General features: G+C 45.2%; 1 protein-coding gene across 1 annotated transcript; it reads right to left on the bottom strand.

The window, feature by feature from the left end:
- Positions 1-8,945: 8,945 nt before the first annotated feature.
- On the bottom strand, positions 8,946-18,033 carry LOC123445357 (homeobox protein LUMINIDEPENDENS). The gene is made up of 13 exons (XM_045122329.1): positions 17,679-18,033; positions 16,600-16,627; positions 16,176-16,306; positions 15,333-15,862; positions 15,163-15,256; positions 14,993-15,086; positions 14,607-14,709; positions 14,485-14,536; positions 14,367-14,407; positions 14,155-14,234; positions 13,127-13,573; positions 10,741-11,336; positions 8,946-10,660 (listed from the first exon to the last, which is right to left on the bottom strand). Exons 1-13 carry the CDS (start codon positions 17,856-17,858, stop codon positions 9,287-9,289), a joined length of 3,750 nt encoding a protein of 1,249 aa, XP_044978264.1. The 5' UTR covers positions 17,859-18,033; the 3' UTR covers positions 8,946-9,286.
- Between the last annotated feature and the right edge of the window lie 16 nt (positions 18,034-18,049).

Raw genomic sequence — 18,049 nt, 5'->3', positions numbered from 1 at the left:
GGGCACTGAGTCTTACTCAATCTCGTACCTTGTAAAACTGGCAAGAACCCTTTCTTGGACTGTTCCATTTTGAACCTCTTCAAAACTTTATCAAGGTATGTGCTTTGTGAAAGTCCTATCAAGCGTTTTGATCTATCCCTATAGATCTTAATGCCTAGAATGTAAGCAGCTTCTCCTAGGTCCTTCATAGAGAAACTTTTATTCAAGTAACCTTTTATGCTCTCCAAAAGCTCTACGTTGTTTCCAATCAGTAATATGTCATCCACATATAATATTAGAAACGCCACAGAGCTCCCACTCACTTTCTTGTAAATACAAGATTCTCCAACCACTTGTATAAACCCAAATGCCTTGATCACCTCATCAAAGCGTTTGTTCCAACTCCGAGATGCTTGCACCAGTCCATAAATGGATCGCTGGAGTTTGCACACCTTGTTAGCATTCTTAGGATCGACAAAACCTTCGGGTTGCATCATATACAACTCTTCCTTAAGGAAACCGTTAAGGAACGCCGTTTTGACAGCCATCTGCCAGATTTCATAATCGAAAAATGCAGCTATTGCTAACATGATTCTGACGGACTTAAGCATTGCTACGGGTGAGAAAGTCTCATCGTAGTCAATTCCTGGAACTTGTGAAAAACCCTTTGCCACAAGTCGAGCTTTATAAACGGTCACATTACCGTCAGCGTCCGTCTTCTTCTTAAAGATCCATTTGTTCTGAATAGCCTTGCGGCCCTCAGGTAGTATCTCCAAAGTCCACACTTTGTTCGCATACATGGATCCTATCTCGGATTTCATGGCTTCTAGCCATTTGTTGGAATCTGGGCCCACCATTGCTTCTTCATAATTTGCAGGTTCATTGTTGTCCAACAACATGATTGATAAGACGGGATTACCGTACCACTCTGGAGCAGCGCGTGATCTCGTCGACCTGCGTGGTTCAACAGAAACTTGAACTGGAGTTTCATGATCATCATCATTAACTTCCTCCTCAACCGGCGTCGCAACGACAGAGGTTTCCCCTTGCCCTGCGCCACCATCCAGAGGGATGAGAGGTTCGACAACCTCGTCAAGTTCTATCTTCCTCCCACTCAATTCTCTCGAGAGAAACTCCTTCTCGAGAAAAGCTCCATTCTTAGCAACAAACACTTTGCCCTCGGATTTGAGATAGAAGGTGTACCCAACTGTCTCTTTTGGGTAACCTATGAAGACGCACTTTTCCGCTTTGGGTTCCAGCTTTTCAGGCTGAAGCTTTTTGACATAAGCATCACATCCCCAAACTTTAAGAAACGACAACTTTGGCCTTTTGCCATACCACAGTTCGTATGGTGTCGTCTCAACGGATTTTGATGGTGCCCTATGTAAAGTGAATGCAGCTGTTTCTAATGCATAACCCCAAAAGGATAACGGCAAATCAGTAAGAGACATCATAGATCGCACCATCTCTAACAAAGTACGATTACGACGTTCGGACACACCATTACGCTGTGGTGTTCCAGGCGGTGTTAACTGTGAAACAATTCCACATTGTCTTAAGTGAGCACCAAACTCGAAACTCAGATATTCACCCCCACGGTCAGAACGCGGGAACTTGATCTTCTTGTTACGATGATTTTCCACTTCACTCTGAAATTGCTTGAACTTTTCAAATGTTTCAGACTTGTGCTTCATCAAGTAGACATAACCATATCTACTTAAATCGTCAGTGAAGGTGAGAAAATAACGATATCCGTCGCGTGCCTCCACGCTCATTGGACCACACACATCGGTATGTATGATTTCCAACAAGTCACTTGCACGCTCCATTGTTCCGGAGAACGGAGTTTTAGTCATCTTGCCCATGAGGCATGGTTCGCACGTGTCAAGTGAATCAAAGTCAAGTGACTCCAAAAGTCCATCAGCATGGAGTTTCTTCATGCGCTTTACATCAATATGACCCAAGCGGCAGTGCCACAAAAATATGGCGCTATCATTGTTTACTCTAACTCTTTTGGTCTCAATGTTATGTATATGCGTATCGCTATCAAGATTCAATATGAACAATCCTCTCACATTCGGTGCATGACCATAAAAGATGTTACTCATAGAAATAGAACAACCATTATTCTCAGACTTAAAAGAGTAACCGTCTCGCAATAAACAAGATCCAGATATAATGTTCATGCTCAACGCAGGCACTAAATAACAATGATTTAAGTTCATCACTAATCCCGATGGTAGCTGAAGTGACACTGTGCCGACGGCGATTGCATCAACCTTGGAACCATTTCCTACGCGCATCGTCACTTCGTCTTTCGCCAGCCTTCGTCTATTCCGCAGTTCCTGCTTCGAGTTGCAAATGTGAGCAACAGAACCGGTATCGAATACCCAGGCACTACTACGAGAGCCGGTTAAGTACACATCAATAACATGTATATCAAATATACCTGATTTTTCTTTGCCCGCCTTCTTATCTGCCAGATACTTGGGGCAATTGCGCTTCCAGTGACCCATACCCTTGCAATAGAAACACTCCGTTTCAGGCTTAGGTCCAGCTTTGGGTTTCTTCGGCGGATTGGCAACAGGCTTGCCACTCTTCTTCGAATTGCCCTTCTTGCCGTTGCCGTTTCTCTTGAAACTAGTGGTCTTATTCACCATCAACACTTGATGCTCTTTACGGAGTTCAGACTCTGCGACTTTCAACATCGCAAACAACTCGCCGGGAGACTTGTTCATCCCTTGCATGTTGTAGTTCAACACAAAGCCTTTGTAGCTTGGCGGCAGTGATTGAAGGATTCTGTCAGTGATAGCTTCTTGCGGGAGTTCAATCCCCAGTTCAGCTAGACGGTTTGAGTACCCACACATTTTGAGCACATGTTCACTGACAGACGAGTTTTCCTCCATCTTGCAAGCATAGAATTTATCGGAGGTCTCATACCTCTCGATCCGGGCGTTCTTCTGAAAGATAAACTCCAACTCCTGGAACATCTCAAATGCTCCATGATGCTCAAAGCGACGTTGAAGTCCCGGTTCTAAGCCATACAAGACTGCACATTGAACTATTGAGTAGTCCTCCTTACGTGCTAACCAAGCGTTCTTAACATCCTGATCAGCCGTAGCGGGTGGTTCATCTCCTAGCGCAGCATTAAGGACATAATCCCTCTTCCCAGCTTGTAAGATTAGCTTAAGATTACGAGCCCAGTCTACAAAGTTGCTTCCATCATCCTTCAATTTAGCTTTCTCTAGGAACGTATTAAAATTCAGGATGACAGTCGCGTGAGCCATGATCTACAACACAAATATATTCAAAGTGGACTTAGACTATGTTCAAGATAATTAGAGTTCAACTTAATCAAATTATATGCTAAACTCCCACTCAAAAAGTACATCTCTCTAGTCATTTGAGTGGTTCATGATCCACTTACACTATCCCAAGTCCGATCATCACGTGAGTTGGGTATAGTTTCAGTGGTAAGCATCCCTATGCTAATCATATCAACTATATGATTCACGATCGACCTTTCGGTCTCATGTGTTCCGAGGCCATGTCTGCACATGCTAGGCTCGTCAATCTTAACCCGAGTGTTCCGCGTGCGCAACTGTTTTGCACCCGTTGTATGTGAACGTTGAGTCTATCACACCCGATCATCACGTGGTGTCTCGAAACGACGAGCTGTAGCAACGGTGCACAGTCGGGGAGAACACAATTTCGTCTTGAAATTTTAGTGAGAGATCACCTCATAATGCTACCGTCGTTCTAAGCAAAATAAGGTGCATAAAAGGATTAACATCACATGCAATTCATAAGTGACATGATATGGCCATCATCACGTGCTTCTTGATCTCCATCACCAAAGCACCGGCACGATCTTCTTGTCACCGGCGCCACACCATGATCATCCATCAACGTGTTGCCATCGGGGTTGTCGTGCTACTTATGCTATTACTACTAAAGCTACATCCTAGCAAAATAGTAAACGCATCTGCAAGCACAAACGTTAGTATAAAGACAACCCTATGGCTCCTGCCGGTTGCCGTACCATCGACGTGCAAGTCGATATTTCTATTACAACATGATCATCTCATACATCCAATATATCACATCACATCGTCGGCCATATCACATCACATCGTCGGCCATATCACATCACAAGCATACCCTGCAAAAACAAGTTAGACGTCCTCTAATTTTGTTGTTGCATGTTTTACGTGGTGACCAAGGGCATCTAGTAGGATCGCATCTTACTTACGCAAACACCACAACGGAGATATATGAGTTGCTATTTAACCTCATCCAAGGACCTCCTCGGTCATATCCGATTCAACTAAAGTTGGAGAAACCGTCACTCGCCAGTCATCTTTGAGCAAAGGGGGTTACTCGTAACGATGAAATCAGTCTCTCGTAAGCGTACGAGTAATGTCGGTCCAAGACGCTTCAATCCAACAATACCGCGGAATCAAGAAAAGACTAAGGAGGGCAGCAAAACGCACATCACCGCCCACAAAAACTTTTGTGTTCTACTCGAGAAGACATCTACGCATGAACCTAGCTCATGATGCCACTGTTGGGGAACGTCGCATGGGAAACAAAAATTTTCCTACGCGCACGAAGACCTATCATGGTGATGTCCATCTCCGAGAGGGGATTTCAGATCTACGTACCCTTGTAGATCGCACCGCATGAAGCGTTAATAAACACGGTTGATGTAGTGGAACGTCCTCACGTCCCTCGATCCGTCCCATGAACCGCTCCGATCTAGTGCCGAACGGACGGCACCTCCGCGTTCAGCACACATACAGCTCGACGATGATCTCGGCCTTCTTGATCCAACAAGAGAGACGGAGACGTAGATGAGTTCTCCGGCAGCGTGACGGCGCTCCGGAGGTTGGTGGTGATCTATCTCAGCAGGGCTCCGCCCGAGCTCCGCAGAAACGCGATCTAGAGGAAAAACCGTGGAGGTATGTGGTCGGGCTGCCGTGGCAAAGTTGTCTAACATCAGCCCTCAGTATATATAGGAGGGAGGGGGAGGGACCTGCCTTGAGGCTCAAGAGAGCCCCAAGGGGTCGGCCGAAGGGGGGAGGAGGATTCCTCCTCCAATCCTAGTCCAACTAGGATTGGAAGGTGGAGTCCTTCTCTATTTTCCCACTTCCCCTTTTTTTTCTTTCTCTTTGATTTTTCTTATCTCCTGTGCAGGGGCCTTCTTGGGCTTTCCCACCAGCCCACTAAGGGCTGGTGCGGCACCCCTAAGGCCTATGGGCTTCCCCGGGGTGGGTTCCCCCCCCCCCCCCCCCGCCGGTGAACATCCGGAACCCATTCGTCACTCCCGGTACATTCCCGGTAATGCCGAAAAACTTTCCGGTAATCAAATGAGGTTATCCTATATATCAATCTTCATCTCCGGACCATTCTGGAAACCCTCGTGATGTCCGTGATCTCATCCGGGACTCCGAACAACATTCGGTAGCCAACCATATAACTCAAATACGCATAAAACAACGTCGAACCTTAAGTGTGCACACCCTGCGGGTTCGAGAACTATGTAGACATGACCCGAGGGACTCCTCGGTCAATATCCAATAGCGGGACCTGGATGCCCATATTGGATCCTACATATTCTACGAAGATCTTATCGTTTGAACCTCAGTGCCAAGGATTCATATAATCCCGTATGCCATTCCCTTTGTCCTTCGGTATGTTACTTGCCCGAGATTTGATCGTCAGTATTCGTATACCTATTTCAATCTCGTTTACCGGCAAGTCTCTTTACTCGTTCCGTAATACAAGATCCCGTGGCTTACACTAAGTCACATTGCTTGCAAGGCTTGTGTGTGATGTTGTATTACCGAGTGGGCCCCGAGATACCTCTCCGTCACACGGAGTGACAAATACCAGTCTTGATCCATACTAACTCAACAGGCACCTTCGGAGATACCTCTAGAGCATCTTTATAGTCACCCAGTTACGTTGTGACGTTTGATACACACAAGGCATTCCTCTGGTGCCAGTGAGTTATATGATCTCATGGTCATAGGAATAAATACTTGACACGCGGAAAACAGTAGCAACAAAATGACACGATCAACATGCTACGTCTATTAGTTTGGGTCTAGTCCATCACATGATTCACCCAATGATGTGACCCAGTTATCAAGCAACAACACCTTGTACATAGCTAGAAGACCTTGACTATCCTTGATCAACTGGCTAGCCAACTAGAGGCTTGCTAGGGATAGTGTTTTGTCTATGTATCCACACATGTATCTAAGTCTTCATTCAACACAATTATAGCATGGATAATAAACGATTATCTTGATACATGAATTATAATAATAACTTATTTATCATTGCGTCTAGGGCATAATTCCAACAAGGGGACAACACAATCTTCCTTCTGTGTCATCGAAGAGGAACCCTACCCCTCGCCAAGGCTCATAGGAGTCGTACCGCCTGGATTCCAAGAAGCTCCCCCAAAACCTAGAAGAGTGTGCCCCTCGCAACGACAGGTGAACCTAGGGCGACCACCTCGAATTGGGAAATGCCATGCCCGCAGTACCGCCACGATTCCCTCCCAACTAGTTGGAGACAGAGAGCTTCAGGAATTGAACGCCGAAGAGGAGGCAACACGAACCGTACTAGTGTAAGAGGCAAGGGAAGCAGAGCACCATCGTATTGAGGCTCGGGTGCCTCCAACGAGTGTTGCGTCCCCACCGCCAGGAAGGGGAACCCTATCCCCTTCCATCAGGATCCAGATGTCGCTCCATCGGAACTGAGAGACACCTACCGTCACTGGAGAGACCCAGACTGAAGAGACGCCAGTGCCTACAACCCACAACACAGATGCACAAGCATGGGACACAAGCAAATCCTCCCATCTGAGCACCTGCCCACTGACAAAACCCCTGTGGGAGGTCACGGCGCCACCATCATCAAATCCAGGCGGATTGAGGGTTTTCACCCGGACAAGGGCTGGGGTGAGGAGTGGGGAGCCTCGACAACGCCCCCATGGAGGAAAGGGTGTGCCCTTGCGCTTCACCGCCATCGGGTCGGCCGGACAGGCCAGGGTTTCCCCCGACCCCAAGCTGCTCACCAAACGTCACCAGAGCCAGACCAAGCGATCGAGTCGCGACCATAGGCAAGGCGAGGGGAAGGGGACATCGGAGAAGGTATGCGCACCTCCAGATTTGATGCAAAGGGACTCGACGCCGCGCCCAGACACCTCCAACGGCCCGCCGCCCACACGGCCAAGCACACTGGCCAGCATCCACCCACGAGCGCCGCCGACCGTCCGACGCCGCCACCTCACTAAGCAGGGCCACCGCCCTAGAGACCGCAGGCCTCCTATGAGGAACGGAGCGCCGAGGTCCCCACCTCCACCTTCATCGGCGCCCGCGCTGGCGAATCGACGATCGTCTTCGATGGTGGCGAGGGGCGGGAGGGGATGGAGGAGTGACGACGGCGACGGAACCCTAGTCGCCCTCGAGTCGGGGGGCGCGAGGGGAGGGAGGAGGGGGTATCCAACCTTTCATAAAACTTTCGTGCAGACGACTGCGTCTCTGGTCCTGGATGCTTTTCTCAACTCGTCTCTCTTCAATGTTCAAAGAGCAATAGTAGTTAATTCCAACTTGAACAGTGTCACAAGAAGACTGAACTTATTAATCTTATATTCGACCAAATTGTTTGGCATAACATAGTGTTCGCAATTCAGCGAGTAATTTGTGCCCAAGGCCTTGGGCAGTAAAGACATTTCAAACAACGGACTTCATCCACAAATCTCAAACTACAATCTCAGAAAAGAACTTGAGTGGTCTACCGTGACGTTAGTCGTACATAATTCTCATTTGGATCTTTTTTCAAAGTCGGATCTGCGCTGTCCTTGGTGCGGGGGCTGAGTCCAGCATGGATCCTTTTGTGTTTCACACGGCCTCTATGGTGAGGGTTGGATTGATAGTCGTCTACAATAAAATCTTGCTCAGAGTTAAGGGAGGCGGTGATGCCATTGGGGAGTAGTGATGATGATGATAATGTTGGAATGTACCTAGACGTGGCTCTCTTTATTGAGGTATCATGTATGTGTCGCTCTGTGTTTTATAACGGCGTTAGCCAAGTTTTTCACAAATTAACGGACAATTATGGTTTTAGCATGATTTTCGTGAATTAATCGGCCAACTCTTTTCTTTTTAAGGATTGCAAGAACTCTGCCATTTCAACGGAAAAAAGAAAGAACTTGACGACAAATTATGTGAGAAGCAGATTTTGTCAGCAGTTTTTCAGAGCGTTGATTCTAGAGAATCATGCGCAACAAGAAGTAGGCCTACATCCTACCCGCAGTATATGATCACACTACTTGTATGAATTAAGCAACGCACTAGATTTTTTCCTTAAGTTTTTCTTTTAAATTGATTTGCACAAGATTTAAAACTAACATTTATATCCACTCTATCCTCTCAGAAATACCCTTGTCCTTTCCCGCGCCCACTCAAACATCATTTCAATAACGTACTCCCTTCGTTTCTAAAATACTTTCTCTGTATCACAATACTTGTCACTGAGGAAACTTATATTGATTTTCTCCGACAACAAGTATTTAGGTACAAAAAGAGTATAAGTCTTTTAAAGATTTCAATATGTACTACGTACGGATGTAATCTCTAGAAGACTTATATTTAGGAGCAAAGGGAATAGCATAAATACGGCATTCAACAGTATTTTTCTATTCATGTGTTTCAGGATTTTTGTAAATCAAGAATACTCAACAATAAAAAACCTGAAAGGCGAAAGCGTCAAGCATCTAATTGACACTAGATGTGAATAAAGGACAAGGGACTCTTCCTAGATGCCACGCGCTACCTCTTTTCTTTTCCCTGCATTTGCAGCACACACACAAAATATGCAAGACACCAAAAGACAGAGAGAGCTCGCCACTTATTCGGAGCGCATTACATCGACCGGAGACAGACACAAGGTGAGACGAACAAGCTTCATTGTGAGTCAATAAAATCCACCCTTTGTCGAAAAACAATGCGAGCCAGACGAGCTTCGCTGCTCGAGCGTCCATCGCCCTCAAAGTGAACAACGCTGCGAAAAGAAAATGTTGGCTATCGTTGCATGCAGACCTATCCTCTCTACTGTAAGTATCATGTTTCCTTCTTTCATTTTTGTTCTCCCTCAGCCAGCTACTACTACAACTACAACTGACATTACAAGATGCATAGTCCTCGGCGCCAATCACGGAGGACCAGAGTCAACGAATCGAACATCACACAATCAGGGAGGGAGCCCCCAAAAGAATTAGCTAATGTACAACTCACTCCCATCGTCTTCTCCGGCGCTGGTCGTACGGACTCCGACCATCGCTCGGGGCGTAATAGTCTTGCTTCCCGGCGCCGCTCCATTGCCTTGATGTCTCAGGGTTCTGGACCCACTGGCTGGCGGTGCTCCGCGATCTCGACGGCTCGGTGGGGGTGTAACCCTTCTGGCTTGACAGGTCGGATGGGGTGTAGCCCTGCTGCGCCGAGCTCCACTGCCTTGAAGGCTCTGCTGGAGTGTGTCCCTGCTGCCCGGAGCTCCACTTGTTTGAAGGTTCAGCTGGGGTGTAGCTCTGTTGCCCCGAGCTCCACTGCCTTGAAGGCTCAGCAGGGACGTAGACCTGCTGCCCGGAGCTCCGGTCCCTTGATAATTCAGCCGAAGTGTAGCCCTGCTGCCCAGAGCTCCGGCCCCTTGATAATTCAGCCGAAGTGTAGCTCTGCTGCACGGAGCTCCAGTCCCTTGATGGTTCAGCCGGGGTGTAGCTCTGCTGCCCAGAATTCCAGTCCCTTGATGGTTCAGCCGGGGTGTAACTCTGCTGCCCAGAACTCCAGTCCCTTGATGCCACGGGATTGTATCTGTGCTGCCCGTAATCCGCCAGATTCGACGGCTCTGGAATGTACTCTTGCGTTCCGCCGTAGACCCTAGCGGAACCAGGCTCAGGGGACAGCGAGTGTCGCTGGCGAACGTTACGCCCCGACATCTGGTACTCTGACGTTTGGGAGTAACCATTCCTGCCCAGCCCCTGGGACGAGACTGACGTAGAAGAACCATAAGCATCGTATGTACTCTGCATGCTTTGGTTGCTGTAAGCACTCTGGTTAAGATAGGGCGCTGATGCGTCATTAAATGAATTAGTTACGCTGTCAGCCCAGTGATCAGGTGTTGTACTTCGTCCAGTGCTGGCAACATTTGCAGCACCAGATTGCCAGGGGAATGTCGCATAAGCGGCATTCGGCTCAGGCGTCAGGGAACGTGCTAGAGTGGAGTTTGACATGTTCTGAAATTCATGGGCTGGTTTATCTACCGCTGGCTGCTGATGGATGGCCACTGCAGCACGATCAGACGCAAAGCCATATGGCTGGTTATGCTGGTGTACCGAAGTACTATCCAACATGTTATTCACAGGCGCAGCATACTGAGTCAGCGAATTTACTGAGACCGCCGACTGAGGTGGTACAGACGGGGCATTACTTTGGATGTGTGCCGGCAAGGCAGAAACTGAAGTATAGGGTTGTGAAGGCAACGGACTAACAACATTTGAGAAGCTTTGGTGCACTTCGCTTGCAAAAGGTGTGTGTCCATTATTTGGTAGATTTGCCTGCTGCGAGTTTGAAGCCCTTGCATGCGTCGGAAAATTAGATCTCCAGCACACCTGTCAAAGACAACATACATATATACATGAAAAAAGAGTGACGGTCTTGACACTGGAAAAAAAAGAGTCAGAGGACTAACACTTGCTGGAAGATCTTTAGGAGGAGTCGGAGATGGAAGTGAAGTAGGGATTGTTTCAGGACCGGGTTCAGGCTCGTTTGGAACCCCAGCACCATTGGGCAGGCAATTTACCAGCTCTGAAAGTCCAAGGCCGGTCTGCTTCAGCATGTCCAGGAGCGCGACGGTCTGCTCGGTTGGCAGATTCCCCACCTCGTTAGATGATAGAGCAAATACAAGCTGTGGGTTCTTGAGCAGCACTGCAAGCAGCTCAAGATCTGGCTCAGAAGCTGAACCATTTGCACCAGCAGCGACTGTCAGAGATGACGAGGTTGATCCAACTTGCTGGATCTCACCAGGAACAACAATGTTTGGAGGGGCAGCTCCGGCGCCATCCACCTCCATAGTGTCAGCATCTGGTGGCTGATCAATTGGAATTTCTAGTGTCAGGCTGTCATCAAAGTTCATTTCCAAATCCCATGGGTCCTTGGGATTCGACGGGATGTCCTTTGGACTTGCATAAAAGGTTTCCTTCTCGCGTCGATTTCTCTGTGCCTGAACATCAACCTCCTTGCTGTTTTCCCCAGCACTAACACTCCACAAGGGGTCTATCCACACCTCTGCAATAGGAGGTAATAAACTTCAAACAATGAACAGATAATCCAATAGAGCATAGGCCATGTTCCAGGGAACAGCCTAATAAAATATAAGAATTAGAAAGTTATAAAGCAAGAAATTTTTACTCTCTGCAACAGGCAAAACGCAATGTTATCAACTGGTAAGTTACTTGTATTAAATCTCAACTGGCTAAACTAGCTGGATCACATCATTCAACCCGTTCCTTCTTCATTTTGGCTAACAAGACCCTCAGCTTAGCACTTTTATTTATCAAATTCGCAGCTATTTTAAACTCAATTTCACAGCTTTTCTGTTTTATTGACAGTTGTTGAAACAGCAATCGCCGACAGCATAACGGTAGCTCTGGGAAATATCTTCCTAGTGAGCCGAGTCATTTATATGAGAAGTAATAATGAACAAAATCGACAGGTAGTCAATTTACGTCAATGTCAAGTGTCAGGTAATATGTATTTCGCTGCAAATGAGTATCAAAATTCAAAGGGCCTACCAGAGTCAGTCAGTCACACAGCAACAGCTGCAGGTCAAATAGACCAAAATTATAAGAACACTCACATTACAACTCCCCATACGCACTGCAAATTAAGGAACAGGGAACATGATTTATAATTAAATAAACAACATTGTATTTCTTGATGGTCCATGTAACCTCAGCATGGGGTAGCATTTGATATAAGCAAGGACCCCAGAGCTTTTCATCTGCTCTGCAAACTCCCAGAAAAGAACTTGAAAGTTTACAGCTGCCAGAAAATAGTGAATTATGAAGTTGAACACATCTCCTGAATGTCTACTGTTTTTGGCAAATTATTTTACATTAATACACAAAGTGGCTACTAGTTGATTATGCTGGATATTTTTTATGAACTGGATGCATAATATATGGGTACAAGGTCACACGGACTGGGCACCGCCATGGCGGCTTGGTTTTCGAGTCACGACTCATGACTAGTCGCACGACTCAAAATACGTGGTGCCTGGCCAAACCACAACTATTCAATGTGCTTTGAGAGCAGTACTTGTTTGTCATCTTGTGTTTGAATTTTGAATGAGCAAAAGTTTGGACACAACATGTGCGATACAGATTTATGGGTCACATGCTATGCCAGGCACATGATCCACTTTCGTCGTTGTTTGTGTTCTTTCAGATCGATATGCTCAGGAACTGCATAAACACATTGGTCCAAGTATAAACCATTGCGGATTTGCTCAGCGTACTTCCTACAAGTACCAAGTAACTAGTGATGCAGCCTGAAAACATGGTAATGGTACTACACGCATGTTCATATGATACATGGAAAACCATAATGTTTAATTTCTTGTGCCATTGCAGAAAATTGTACACGATGTTGAACCTGTGTCTTGGAGAACCTTCATTTGATTACCTGTCTTAGGTGTACATCTTAGATGAGTTACTCATAGCATCATATAACTGGCGTGCATGAGATCAAGCAAAAGAAATAACACACACCCAGGTCATGTAACACGAAAGGTATGTTGAGGTGCAGTTTTCTCCGTTTCAACAGAAGATGATTCATCTCCATATATTGATTTTGGAGATCAAACCTGATATAAGCTATGGTTTACGCCATTCACAAAAGCTTGGGGTGTTGTTGCAAATAAAAGACAATGCACTCCCAAGTTCTTAAGCAGCCGGACACTCCATTAACCATACGACTTTACTGGTTCTTGTTGTCCAAAGAGGTTTATTGAACTCGAAAAGATCCAACACTCTTAAGGGATTGGGTAAGTGAGGGAGCACAAAGCAAAGGTATACCTGGTGGTATCTGCCAACGAACCCTCTTGGAATCCAATTTCTCTATGGGGGTCTCTCTGGGAGCTATGTTTAGCTTTGGACTGGCCAGGATTTCTGGATTATCAAGCAGAGGTACAGCATTCTGTATAGAAGTTGATGGGCTTGGGTCAACAGGTTGTTTAGCAGTTGATGTGAGGGGGCTTGTGGGCATAGGAGGCACATTTGAGTTGACCAAGCCAGATGGTTTTTTATTTTCTGTCGTCTCAGGTTTATCAGACACTTTACTTGTGTCAACCTTGCCATACTTCTCCTGCATAAACATGGCACGCTTCTTTGCTTTTTGGATATCATCTGCAGATAATGGTCTGCTATTATTTGTACACATGCTCCTTGCAGAATGAGCGTTCTTCCCGGCCGCTTTCCGATTTGGGTGTTCTACAAGTAGAACTTTTCTTCTTTCTTTGGACTCTGTAAATTAGTTAAGGAAATTCACACACACAGTTTGAGCTATGATAAATGTCAAGATAATTTAAGTAACAAAGTAAAATATTCGATTTGAAGATGGACTCAATCGTAATAAGTACTCCCTCTGTAAAGACCAATATGAAGTCTACATGCACAATTATAAACTTATTATTATTATTCAATGAACCATCCAATTTACACAGTTAAAACAATAGACAATGACACTGCCTTTTGAGGACCTATATGTCCACAAGCTGCAACTGAAGAGAAAACTGAAAAGAAAGCTATTAGTAATACCAATTAAACCACACAACACACACAACTCAGGACAAAATAAAAATTGAGAAGCACCTAAAGGGTCCTTATATAAGAAGTGCAAGACACTGATGAAACTACCAAAGCCACCAGATCTTAGTACAGATTAGTTAAGTAGACACTACTATTTGCAAAGGATGAACTATAATATGAAGGTGTTTGAAATAAAAAATCCTACAATAGCATATTATAGACAGGCACAGACAACAATATGTTCAGAAAGAGAAGTAAGACTGGTAGTGGTGAACTTAAACATAATAAAAGGATACTTGTCTGCACAGGACTCTTTTTATACGCCTCGTCAACAGAAGCAGTGAGCAGCAGTGGAGTTTTCTTGGGCTCAGGCTTTCTGCACAATGCCACACAGACCAAGTCAAACAAAATTTTACCAGTCAAAATAGAGGTACTGAAAATCACTTAGCATTACTACAGTTTTTAAACTTATTTGAAGAAGAAACCATAGTGAGAAGTTAAAACGCACCTGCTCTCACTTCCAACTTCAGTCAAGGCAAGGATCTCCTCCTGATAGACCACAGCGATTAAATTGCATAACATTTGAATATACCCATACATATACATATCATTGCTTAGATACTTACAGTAATATCAACTTCAGATCTCCAGGACTCATCATGGAGAATTTCGCTTATCCTGTAAAAGAAAATGAATTACCACAATGGAAACATAGAGAAAAGGTAATAGCAAACAATGTAGAACTCACCTTTGTTTACAGATTAAATCCTTTTGAGGTTTCTTTGATGCCTGACTCCGTACGAGCACTTTGCTCAATCTGGAGAGCAGGTTTCTGGCCCTACCAGATATGTCTGATCTTCAAAAATCAGATATGTATTAGTAAGCAGCCCGGGAAATTAAGAAAATCAATAAATGCATAAGTTCATAGAGCTGTGCAATAAGAAATGCAAAAAATGCTAGAACTAATTCTGATGGGAAAATGCATCTCAAAAATACTGTACTGGACAAGCAAAAATAGAAATTAACAACATAATTAGACCTTTGAAAGTTGAAACATTATCAAACTAGAAATCGACTCTCTCATGGCAAAGATCATGCAATACAAATGTAATTCTTGTGTCAGTTTCTACACACCTTGTGTCCTATAAAACCGCAATCTGTTAATAGTTTGCAATACAACTGACATGTGGGCTGGCAAAGCTTTATGTAGTGGGAGGTGAAGAAGCACCTACAGCATTGAGATGGTAGTTCAAAATACATGCTATACACATATACATACATGCTCAGATGGCACAAATAAGAACCTTGAAAATGACGAGAATAACAGTTGTTTGCTCTTCAGTAGCTGCTTGGCTCAGCCATGTTGACACAATAGTCAAACCGCCCATTGTTAAGAACCTGCACAGTTATGGAAACGTGAAGCTAGGAATGATTTCAAGCTCTGTACATACTATAAGGCATACATATATCTTACCAACCAAGAATCGTAGCATTATTTATTTGAAGAATCCATTCCATCAACTTGACCTGTCCAGAAAAAGTTTCCTCCTTCCGCATTAGGGCAAAGATACTATCCAAAAACTTTTTATCTTCTGACTCAACACCAGGAGCAACTTCCTCTTGTTTGGTTTCCTTTTGAACAGAATCTGGATTAATCTTAGCATCAGTTGGTTGGATTGTTCCCGTAGGGGTGATAGGGATAGGGGTTGCAGTGCACTGCTGGACCTCTGGTTGTTGTAGAGAGCTCTGAGGGACCTCCACTAGTTGTGAAGAGCTTTGGAACATCTCCAATGGTTCTAAAGTACTCAAAGGTTCGACAACTTGAGCATGCGTCTCAATGTCAAGAGGTGGCGGCTCAGTGTTCAAGGAGCAAACATTGTTAGCCGTCTTGGATGCCTCCAATTTGAGTGTTGTCTTGGATGCCTCCAATTTGAGTGCTTTCTCTCGTGACAAACGGACAGCTTTTCTTACTCGTGTACGCTGACTTGCAAAAAACTCCCTTACCTAATAACCATTGAGGTAGAGCTTGTCAATAACAACTCGCGGAAAAGGGAACTGAAATGATATCATAAGCTCATGTTTGACACAGGAACAAAACACATTGCAACCAACCAAGCTAAAGTAAAGGGAGGGGGGGGGGGGGGTAGAGATACTGTTCAAGCTTGGAACCATTCAACGGCTACTGTTCACTTGTAAATGGTGAAGGTGTAATTCCATTCCAAACCAATCATAAGAAAAGTGTATAAAGAGCACATAAACAGGCATATGACATAAAGGTACAAACAGAATAATAGCACATGCGAGAAAAAGAGCAGACCTGTGTAACAGTAAGCCCACAAAGTGCGCTAATTTCACGAGTTTCTCTTTTGCCAAGAGTATCTTTCACGGCAAAAAGTGACTGCATGGAATTAACTGCTTTCGGATTCAACAGGTCCCTTGGTTTTTTACCTACAAAATTTGAAACGCTATAAAGAAATGCTTTCAATAGCAGGCAATAATTATGATATTGTGCAATAATCTTTAAAAAAATCATTTCTGCCTGATCACTAGTCATCTACTTTTGTCAGCGGTGACACGAGTGACGAGTGAAGGATTCAACCTTAATTCCTTAAATCCAATAAATTTTTCAGTGTCTGTCAATATTATAGTTCATGATGCTAGTGTCAGTTTATTGCATTTTAGTGATGTATCAAAAAAAAAAAATGTGCCAAGCTGAATCCAATTGATGCAAAACAACTCACCTATCTTGATAGACAATGCACCAGCAGCCTGTAAGAAACAATCAAATTTAAGATTAGTCAATAGATTAACCATTTCCTAGAAGGGTAAAAGAGGGTCATTGTAGCATACACTGAGGGTCTAAAGCAAGGTAACGACACAGCAAGATGGCAAACATGTAAAACTGACCATCTTACAAATGTATATCCAAATACCTTTGAACAACTTATAAAGTTCGTTTCTTGAAGACATTAATTTACAAAAGAGAAGTAATTTTACAATTTCATTTGCCAGATGATGAAGTGGAGAAAATTGTTTGCCTAGCTAAGCCTATCGTGAACATCAGAGTAGCTACGAAATCAGTATTCAGTACCCCCATTGTCCTTAAATATTTCTCGGTGTCTCAAAGCTACAGATTTGGCGTTTACTACCAGAGTACTACTATATCTACTCCCTCCGTTCCTAAATATAAGTCTTTTAAGAGATTTCACCAAGGGTCTACATACGGAGCAAAATGAGTGAATCTACACTCTAAATTATGTCTATATACATCCGTATGTAGTCCACTAGTGGAACCTCTAGAAAGACTTATATTTAGGAACGGAGGGAGTATATGTTATGGGAATCAAAAAGTACATAATATTATGGATGCATTAGGATTTCAATATTCAATATCCCGCTGTCCCTAGATACACATAGCTTCTGGTTTCCCATTGTCTCAAAGTAACAACTTTGGCAATTGATTTTACAAGTACTATGTCATTAGAATCAATAAATACATAATATTGTGGATGTACTAGGGCCTAGATATTAGAAATAAACACACCTGGGGTAGTAAAGCACTGCGCACTCGCACAAATTCGGTAACAATCTGGCAAGAACTATGGGATTTCCATCACACAGCAGGACAGCAACAACCAACTACAGCTACCGGAAAAGAAAAAGTGAATGAAGTAAGCCGGAAAAACTGGAGCTACCGAAACCTAAGCTTTGACAGGCACCCAATCAGGCACGAAACTAGCCGCGCCGGAGAAGAAAAAGAGGCTCGTAGATCGAGAAAGGTGCGGGGGGGAGAGGGGAGTGGGGGAGGGGAGCTGCTGACCATCTCCTGCGCGAGAGGGTTGACGCCGGTGAGGCGGCACTGGGCGACGACGAGGCGCTGGAGCTGGTCCGCCTGCGCGTGCAGCTGCTGCTGCTGCGCCGCCACCATCGCGGGGATCGAGCCCGCGCCGCCCCACTCGACGAGGGCCCCCGCCGCGGGCTTGAAGGGGACGAGCTCCATGGCGCCCGCGGGCGGCTGCGCATCAGGGTGGTGCCGCCGCCCCCCCGCTCTCCGTCGGCGCGGCGCCGGGGCTAGGGTTTGGCGGCGGGGCGCGCGGCTCACGAGGGGGAGGTGATGCGAGCGGACGGAGACGGAGACGGGGACGGGGACGCGACAGGGGGAGATGGACAGATGAGGTGCGGGAGTTTTTT

The sequence above is a fragment of the Hordeum vulgare genome, chromosome 3H (assembly GCF_904849725.1).
Source record: "Hordeum vulgare subsp. vulgare chromosome 3H, MorexV3_pseudomolecules_assembly, whole genome shotgun sequence".
In the NCBI taxonomy this organism is placed as follows: Eukaryota; Viridiplantae; Streptophyta; class Magnoliopsida; order Poales; family Poaceae; genus Hordeum; species Hordeum vulgare.
The sequence above is the reverse complement of the archived record's forward strand: the minus strand, read 5'-3'. Positions and strand labels throughout refer to the sequence as shown.